At 25.5% G+C, this 10,561-nt stretch overlaps 1 protein-coding gene across 8 annotated transcripts in view; it reads left to right on the top strand.

The window, feature by feature from the left end:
• The first annotated feature begins 1,675 nt into the window (after window positions 1-1,675).
• The window catches only part of LOC129985261 (single-stranded DNA-binding protein 3-like), a 115,014-nt gene continuing 106,128 nt past the window's right edge, over window positions 1,676-10,561 (top strand). For all 8 annotated transcript variants that reach the window (XM_056095226.1, XM_056095225.1, XM_056095224.1 and 5 more), the window contains exons 1-4: window positions 1,676-2,116; window positions 6,265-6,337; window positions 7,653-7,714; window positions 8,382-8,466. In XM_056095226.1, the coding sequence (XP_055951201.1) occupies window positions 2,061-2,116; window positions 6,265-6,337; window positions 7,653-7,714; window positions 8,382-8,466 (276 nt within the window). In that variant the 5' untranslated portion in view covers window positions 1,676-2,060. The remainder of the gene's footprint in view (window positions 2,117-6,264; window positions 6,338-7,652; window positions 7,715-8,381; window positions 8,467-10,561) is intronic.

Here is a 10,561-nt window from a genome sequence, read left to right as displayed (position 1 = left end):
AGTGGCTTATTATTTATTTACAACCAAACTTAGAACATTTCATATGCTTCAGAATTCATTTTTTGAATTTATTATATCAAAGATTATTACCATATTATAAAATTATTTCATATCAGAATTCTTAATACATGAGTGTCTTTAATATAATTTAATATAATACGCAAAATCTTTTCTAAATCTGCACCTTTTTTAGTTAAAACCTCTGATAAATGTTGGCATCAGGGCTTAATATCCAAACACGTGCGACTTGATTTTTTGGCTAAATAAATCAAAATAATTATATTCACTCATAACTCGTAACTCTGCAATTACCAGTAAAGGATTGTTGCAGAAATTTCGCCACGTGGGTATCATTGGATGAAATCCAACAAGTTGGACAATGGAAAACGGCTTATGTTTTTATCACAAAACAATGTGATAAAAACATAAGCCATAGATCAGCATTTATAAAAATCTGCAACTCACAAGCATATGAAAAATTGCTAATTAAACAACAGTACAATCAACAGTGCTCGTTGCCACTATTTAGCGAATGCGATAAATATTCAGGAGTGAAATTTTGCTCGTGAGAATACCTTTGATTATATAACCGTGATGTCACACGGACATTTCTCGAAAAATCTTCTGTCTCTTTTTTTTTTTCTTTTTTTTCCCAGATATAAAGTAACTCCTTATTCCTGCATTTTTCAGAACTTTCATTTTATCTCCAAATTCGCCGCTAAATTGTCATCAAAATTATCACCAAAGCCAGAAGATCATTATATAATCTATTTTGCATCCATTAAGAATTCTGTAATTCTTTGTCCCTAACAATAAGATTCATTAACCCGGGAAACAGTACACAGATTTGTAACGGTATTATTCCTTCCCTGGGCACATTATAATCCCACGAGGATGAGAAGTCTACTTTCGCCTGCATCTCTTAATAAATAGTTCTTGATAATATTCTTTGATTCTACCATATCACTCCGCAATCTTTGCGTTGATATCCCCTTAAATATGACTAAACGTTTCCATAGTTAGTAATTAAAATGCTAGAGAACTATGTAGCACAGTTATAGTTCTGACATGTCGACTATAAAATCAAAGTTAATCCAAATAAATGTTTTTTTCTTTTTTTCTTTTCTCTCTTTCTAAAAAACGGCTTGTGCCATATTAGATCAAATCCATATATTCAGTCAGCCCATAAATATGAATGAATATAAGAATCTGGAATCATTACTAGACCCTATATTTGAATTTATTGCAACAAATATAGTTATTTATAAAATAAATTGTGCAATTAAAATGTTAAAATGACCGTTTTTCTTATCATTTTATTAAGTTATACCAGAAAATGAAATGTTATCCTGTTTACACCATTCTTGGCTCCATTTTTAAAATGCTCAGTTTTCGTAGTGAGTAGTGATTTGTTGCTTTAATTTAATATAATATTTCTTTTTTGGTACATTTCAAATATCTGTAAAATTCTATGATAAACTGAAGTATAATAAAAATATAATTTTCTATTAAATGTTTCGGACGTAATGTTTAATCAGAAATATTTTATGCAATATGCAACAAATATTGAAATTATTAACTGAGGGGTAATCTGTCAACTTGGATGAGTGACATTTTCAAAACATGAACCACGAAGTTTCTACCGTTTTTTAAACAAGAATGGCAACCTGATTTTTGGTCAAAAGACGCCATTCTCCAATCGAAACATTGTGGTGATTTGGTCAAAACACTGTGTAATTTTTTTTTTGTAAATATTTACGGAACCGGTATCTTTGTGTTAAACTTAATTATTTAAGTGATTTTTGGTCTTCAGACTTATCTATGACAAATGGCTGATGTTGTGTTGTGATTGTATCCGTGAAGATAAAGCTGCACATCAAGTTGTTTTTTAGCGATGACGTACAGTTAGTCTGTACACTTCAAGTAAATCTGTATTTAATGTGATAAAAGTATCGGATAATCTGTTGTATTTTACGTACCCGAATTGATGTTTCCATGGAAACCTACTTGGCGATGTTCTATAAGTGTTGACTCCGATACGATTGTTATATTCTTACAGCATGTATGCTAAAGGCAAAGGCTCAACAGTACCGTCAGATGCTCAAGCAAGGGAAAAGTAAGCCCATTTCTTTCATTTTTTGTAACATGTTGATAGCTCCCCAACATTTTTATTTAATATTCCATTTTTTGTTTTCTTGGCTTATATGAGATGTATTAAACATTTTCTAATCTTACAATTAGTTATTTTATTGTAACGGCAGAATAAGTTTTCCCAATGTTCTTCTCGAACTGTTTACCTGTGCTATAGGAGTCGAATATGATACTTATTAGTGTAATTTTTCTGGTGTATTTTATTTTCATTTAGCTCTTAATTAGGGCTAAGGTAAAATAAAAAAATCTGTAGACAAATTTTAATTTATCTTTTTTTATTATTATCTGAAGACAAATTTTAATTTATGCCTTTTTTTTTTACCTCGTAGTATCAAGAAATCTACTCACACCTTATATGATATTATCGTAATATGATTTCATTATTTAGATATATGTTGTTGCTCAATTTTGGAAAACAACTAAATTTTTAATAATTTACTTAGCTGTAGTGTATCTTTCTCGGTGGTGATGAAGAAATATTCCTTTAAAAACAGTACTAATCATAAATGTGTGATTATTGATAACCTCATGAAAAATTTATTAGTTCAGTTACAATTGACTAAATTGATAATTAGTTTTAATACAGATCAGGCTATCATTACGTCTTAAATGAAATTGTTAGTAAATTATCAACATATATAACCATTTAATAAATCAAACAGCCTTTTTTAAAGCCTTTCAATGTACAAAATTTAGATTACTTTATATATATATATATATTGTGCATGGAAAACTTAAATAAGAGCATAATTTGCAAAATTAAGAATTTAAAATTTTTCATGCGGAGCCTTTTTTTTTTAAAAAAAAAAACAGTATTCTTAAAAAATTATTCTTCAGGAACTGTATAGTGTAAAATTGTCTCAATTAAAAATTGGTTAGTTTAAGCCTTCAACTGGCTGTAGTGGAAAAATTTGTTCCAACAAGTTTTGTCAGTAATCGGTGGAATATAGAAAGCTGTTCTTTGTATATTCAAGTGCCACCATTTTAGAGAGATTCAGGTTCTGGATAGTCACCAGTTGATGGATTAATTGTGATTGTGAAATTGAATAGTATGTTTCATAATTTTGTAATTTTTTAATGAACTTTTAAAAAAAATTTTTGTTTAAAAATTGAAATTTTTCTTATAATTTATGTTACACCAATGTATACATAAATTATTATATGATTTTTCTATTATTCTTACATGTGAGGAATTTTAAAAAATACAATTGTATAGGTCAATAACAGAAATTCTACAACATATAATTACCTTGAAATGTTTATTCAGAATTTGATCGCTTCATGAAAATTGTAATTAAAAAAAAAAAAAATACTGGTTGGATTTTTCTCTTCGTACTATTGTTAATTTAATGTATCTTATTTCAGTTTTGAAACAGGCAGGTGATGTAGATAAAAAAAAAAAATGCTTGTATTAATAATTTTTTTTTTTAAAGTTTTAAAGTCAAATAGTATTATAAATGTAATTTTAAATACTTAAAAAATATTTCTAAACTTCCTAATTTAGAATTAATTTAAAAATTAAGTTTGGAATACTTTGTAAAATAGTTCAAAGCATTGATAATGAAAGAGATTTTATTGATATAAAAATATAAAGAAAAAGTATTTGAAATAAAAATATAAGGAAGATTTTTATTAATATTATTGAAAGATTTGTTTTCAGTGTCTTAAATATAATAACTGAAAATTGAGGTGATAATATTCTCTTCCCCTTCTGTATTATCAGTGAATGATGTGATTTTGTTTCTATTTAGAAGTTATATTTTATTTTAATTTGAGAGATAAATAGTTTAGACATCAATAATATTCAGTCAAATAAAATTATTATTATTAGCGTATAAAATCAAATAAATTTACAATTTTCCCAGAAATTGGCCAGATTATTAATTTTATTTATTCTTCCATTGAAACCATGTTATGAGTTATTCACATATAAATTTATTAAAAAACAAAAAAACACAGAAATTTCTGAAATTAGTTTAGATTTCACGAAAAAGACCTTGTCTTGAAATATTTTTAAATCAATTGTATCGTTATGCAAAATGTTTAAAACTATTCAGCCAAGCTCAACATACATTAATTTAAGTAAAAAATTTTCAAGATTGTTAAAATTAAAAAAAAAAAAAAAAAAAAAACTTTTTTTTTTAATTACTTTCAATTCTAAATCTTTCATTTTATATTATGTAATAGTGTTATACCCAAGTCTTTATCTGTATAGTAGATTGTAATACATAACTTTGCCTATTGCTAGCTTGAATAACTATTCATAATAATTGTAAACATTTAAAGAATAGTGCATTCTGAATTTATTAGAATGTCAACATGAATCCAATTATTGCAACCTGAACTGCATGTTTGATCTTTGAATCATTCTTTCTTTTTTTATGATCTTTCATCGAAAAACTTAATTTAAAATCTTAATCGTCAAATAATCATAATAAAGCTTACTGTAAATAGAATGATATAACTGATTTTTAATTTAAATGTTTCAAATATATATATATTGCTTACTTGTTAACTGTATACTACTAACAAGCATGATAGTAGCATACTTTTGTCATAATTCTATTTTAAATGCGATAAGTAATTTATGCTAAATGTGAAAAAATACTAAATTGAAATATGCTGCTAAAAACATGAATTTTTTTAAAAAGATTTAATGCAAATTGAATTACAAATGATACAGAATGAAACGATATTATTTTCTGAATTAAATGTAGCAATTTTCCTTCTAACTTGGAGCAAAATTTTAAGTAGGAAAATTACTAAGAAAAGTGCATTTATTAGAAATCATAGAACATTTGGAACTGGTGTATTAATTGCATGTCATTGGTGGACAAAGTCAAGTTTCACCTTCAATCAATTAACAGGCCATCTTTAGTAAATTTTTTGATAAATAATTGCTGATTGTAATAAACAGGACATTGATTGATCATTAGTATGCCATTGATTTACAACTGCGGAGTATTTAGTATTCGAATGTTAACCACATGCCAATAACTAATTGCCTAAAAACACCCAAGATTTTGTGGTTAATTTTAACCTAGGTTATCCGGTGTAATGTGGTTAATCCTAACATTTGTTTGTGGCATAAACTGATGTAAGCACTACATATTTTTGAAACATTTGCATTAGATATAATTTATGTCATAGCATATTTATAATAAGCTTCATATTTGAGATCTCCGAAATTATGGGTACGAAAAATTAATATTACGCGTATGCCATTTCTCCTATTTAAATATCATCGTAGAAATTTTAATAATCTGTCTGTATACCTTATATTGCATTATTATTTATCTGTTATTGATTTAAGATGAAATGAACAAACAATTAACTATAAATATTCTATTTTCTGAAATTTTGTAGAAATTTTTGTATAAATCCTTCGATTTCAACTTGACATTATTAAGTATATAATATTGAGGGCATAGCTTATAGAAATTGCATTAATATTAATAGCATTAAGGGAATCAAATATAATATTTTTTTCTTTTCTTTGTTGTGCTTTTAAACTAAAGATGATATATTTATTTTTTCTGATATATTTATTGTAATTGATTATTACAAGAGTTTCTTTTTTTTTTAAATGTATACAACTGCTTTATTAGTTGACACATTGAAAGTCATTTCTGATACTCTTTAATTTTTAAAGCTATATTTTCAACAAGTGTGAACAGTTTTTGATACTTGTTTATTAATTACATGTTGGAAATTAGTTATCAAACACATCATGTTTATTGCATTCAGCAATTAATTGCCCCCAAAGATGTCGTATTGGGCTATTGACAAAAGTTATCAGTGACATGAGTTTAAGCTTAAAACTCACCTAAGGCATACAATTGTGTCGAAGGTTCACCAATGTCATGCAGTTAATACATATATAGCTGTTTTTAAAAAAATGTTCTGTATATAAAAAATGTTTTATATTCTGAATAGGATATATGCTATTAATAGATGATGCTTGCTTATATTAAAATTATTAATATCTTTGTATGCTGGTTCACCTTGTGGTTATTTCTTTTAATTTCTTTGATATTTTCAATTCAAATGATACAATATATAAATAAATTGTGATCTAATATGGCATTAATGATTTGATTTTTCATTTTTTAGGCTTGCTCTTTACGTATATGAATACTTACTTCATGTTGGAGCTCAAAAGGCTGCACAGACATTTTTGTCAGAGGTAGAATTTTTTTATTGCTTATAATTTTATTTCATAATGTTTTATTTAAAGAAAATCCTTTATAATATATTTTAATTTCTGTTAATTTGTAAGATTATAATTTATAAAAATGAAACTTATTTAATGCGTTAAACTAAAATGTTGATTGTATTTTCTTATAATGAAAAGTCAATACAAATTACCCTATTAATTTAATACAAACAGAAGTTTACATTCTTAATCTAATTTTTTTGTTAATGCCCAGCTATAGTTATGCAAATTGTCAATTTAATCTATTAGTGCTAACTTTATATATATATATATATATATATATATATATATATATATATATATATATATATATATATATATATATATATATATATATATATATATATATATATATAATTTCTTAGATATATAACCTTATGCTCTAGGCATTTTTATCATCACAAATATCTATGTTGAATCTCTTAATCCTTTGTGTAAGTTATTGTTTCAGCTCATGAAATTAAGATTTGCACTGCTCAAGATTGGTTAGTTAGAAGTGAAAAATGTATTGCATGATATTTTTAATGGGGATTTATGGTCTAATCACAGTCTTTATTGTGGATATGGAGGGCATTGGATTTGAAATCCAGAAATAAGTTCAAGTTCGAGATAACATGGGCTGCCACTTGTTATCTCGAAAAGATTCATAACTTTGCCATCCAATCAAAATAGTTTGCATCCAGTTTTAAGATGGGATTTTAATATACAACTAAATTTTATTAATTTTACAATTGCATTATAATTACTTCAGCTACCTACAGTGATTATCTCTTTATTTAAAATAAATATAGATAACATAACTTTAAAATCCTATCCAGGCAATGTAAGGTGTTACTTAATTTATTTTGTTGAATACATTTTATAAGTGTGAGCAAAGATTACTTATTGATTGAGAAATTGTATTTTAAGTGTTTTACTAGAACAAAGCTTTTATTAAAAGTAAAGTAAAATATGTAACCAAGCATTTTTTTTTTAATTATGTTCTATTGTTTATTTTGTATTTCCATCCACAATCATGAGATTTTGAAGATTATAAATAAAAAAAGTATGTACCTAAATATATAAGTAAAATATGGTGACTAAATTTTTTTTTTTTTTTTTTTTTTATTAATCCTACATTAAGTAACGTATAAAAGTAACAGCAATAATCTTAAATCATTGTATTGTTCTAGAAACCAATTTTATTTGTGATATTTAGTTTTAATTTATATCACATTTCAATTTTATTTTTCATATCTGAATTTATTCCATGTGTCAAACTCATGTGCTTATTTTATTTTTGCAGATAAGATGGGAAAAAAATATCACTTTAGGTGAACCTCCAGGTTTCTTACACTCCTGGTGGTGGTAAGAACCATTTTTTATGTATTTGGTGCAATAAATTATGTTGTTTTATATTTATGCTATCATTTTAAGTAATTCTTTTCTTCTTTTGATCATGTCCATGAATGCTTCTAAATATTTTATGACATTTGAATTTATCGATTTATAATAGCTACAACAACAAGCATATATCAAATTGCATATATAATTTTGAAAAATAAAACTATTTACTGTATATATAGTTTTCAAATATAAAAATGTAAGAAATGTAATTTCTGTTACGACTATTTAAAAAAAGAAAAAAATAATAATTATATATATTTTTTTATTAAGCATTTTTATTCATTGTTCATAAATTGGAGATTTTTTCATTCCCAATCATATTGCATATTTTGATTATATATATAAATTGGTTTGGTTGTGTCAGATGATTGGTTTAACGATTTTTAAAAAATTTTCATTATCATACTAGATTCTCTATGAATATTTAAAATACTACAATGTAAAGCTTTTTTTAAAATTAAATAGAAATCTATTTAAAAAAGGAACTTGTTATACTTAGAAAATAGTTTAAACAAATATTTCATTTTATAATATTTTGTAACATGTGTGTGATATATTTTCTCTCATTCCCTCTATTGACATATGTTATTTTTCAACTACCAGATTTGATCGAATTATGTTTTTACAGTGTTTTTTGGGATCTGTATTGTGCAGCCCCTGAAAGAAGAGAAACTTGTGAACATTCAAGTGAAGCCAAAGCATTTCATGATTATGTATGTATTTCTTTTCTACTATTTTAAAACTTGCCATTCTTTCATAATTATGTTAAATTTTATAGTTATGATTAATCGAGACATATTTATGTATATATTTCCTGTAAATTTTGGTACATTGTAATGACTGCACAAAGTATAAATAATAATACTTTGTACAATCACTATTTTTTTAAATTTAGATGATAGATTATCAAAAATACATGGAATTAGCATTAGCTCTAAGTAAAGATGCTCTGTTTAAAATTTTTCATGAATTCAATCTTCCATATTTTTCCAATGTATTTGAAAAATTTTAAAGAAAATGCTAGAAAAAATGATGTGTGTTTCAGAAAGAAAATTCATGATATTTTTTATTCTTTTCTAAGTGATAAGCTTGATTGTCCTTTTGAAATGTGGTAGATTTGATTGTCGTTTTAATTGTTCTGTTCATACAAATATCTTAACTTATTATTACATATCATCAAAGTGTCTTACTGTATATTTGGCAATACAAAGTTGTATCTAGATATCATGCCATAAAATTTACTCATAAATTGCTTAATAACTTTGGAGCACATGTAAAATAATAGCTACTTTTGATAACCAGCTGTTCACCACCATATTAACAGTATTAATTTATCATGTCAATCAAATTTAAGGGACTACATCTTATTGCAACCAAGGGATTTTTTAAAATTATATTTGCTCAATAAGCATAAGAATATTTTGATTGATTAGTAATGTCAAACTTTATTGCCAAAAATCATTCTAGTTATTGAGTGTAATAAAACTTTTTTTTTTTGCTGCATTTTTTGAAACTGAACGCTAATGAAGGGCAGGAGATTAGCTAAGTCTCATATAGGCATCTTGAGCTTTCATTTGAAATAAAAATTATTGAAATTGGATCAATGATTGGGGTTGAATTTTTTGGCTTTTCAATATTTTGGCTTTTTGAATTATTTTAAATGTATAGATTGGTGAAATCAAGCTATTTCGTAAAGTTGAGAGCCCTGCCATAGGTTTATTTTGTAATAACTCTTTAGAAAGATGTGGAGACCCTGTTATCATTGAGAAATATTTAGGAAGTTAAGAGCTTTTTTATAATTATTAAAATTGTTGTTGGGGAACACTTACTATTTTTTTTCTCTGTAGAGGATATATAAACAACTAGAGTTTCTGTTGCTCATCTTGAAATTGTAAGTGGTGAAGGGCTTGCAATGATTGATAATGCATATAAGGTTCATAAATTTTCATAACAGAAAAATTTTTGAAATTGACTCAGAGGCTTGAGCTAAAAAAAAAAAAAAAATTTTTTTTCCCCATTATAATTTAAAGATAAATTTCCCTTGGCATTATAAGAAGTGCCTATGCATTGTTGTACTAAAGTTGTTTGTAACAATGTATTTCTCATTTAAATGTAGTAATTTAATATTTTCTACTGATATATTCTTATTCATTTTTTTCAATATTGAAATATAAATTTGACTTCATATTTCAGTATTTAAAACAATAAATAAGATAGGCGTATTTTAAATTTAAGTTATCTTTATAATTTATGCTTTATTTCATGTGAAAAAACAAATTATTGCCACCCACACTTTATTATAGTAAGAGCATTAATCGAATTTACGTGAAGTAAGAAGTCTGTAAAGGTACGAACTTAACCATTTTTAATTAGAAATATGAATCTATATTTACTACAAGTGGTCATCCACCAGATAGGCAGGTTCATCCCGTCCATTAATCAGTGTGTAGGAAATAGTAAAAAATGTTGTTGGCTCCATGCTTGTAAATCTATTGAATCTGTATTTAGAGGCAGCATATTTTTGTGATTATTATAAAAATTGTCAGGTAAAAAATTTCAATTTGAAAAAAAATAATGTTATAGTATATAGAATAGACAAATATTAAATCTATTTAATATAATCATCCTCTTATGGATGTGGTGTGAAAGCTTGAAGGAGTTCTTTTTCAGTTTTATCCTCATCATCTAACAATGATTCAAAATTTTGATGTCTGTCACAAAATAGTTAATGTAATTTCAAAACAAAATGTCAATCTTAATTAAACTAAACTGAATAAATAATCAAAAAGTAGAGGGAAGAAAATATAT

Source organism: Argiope bruennichi, chromosome 9 (assembly GCF_947563725.1).
Source record: "Argiope bruennichi chromosome 9, qqArgBrue1.1, whole genome shotgun sequence".
In the NCBI taxonomy this organism is placed as follows: Eukaryota; Metazoa; Arthropoda; class Arachnida; order Araneae; family Araneidae; genus Argiope; species Argiope bruennichi.
Note: the sequence above shows the minus strand (reverse complement) of the source record. Positions and strands in the feature narration are given on the sequence as shown.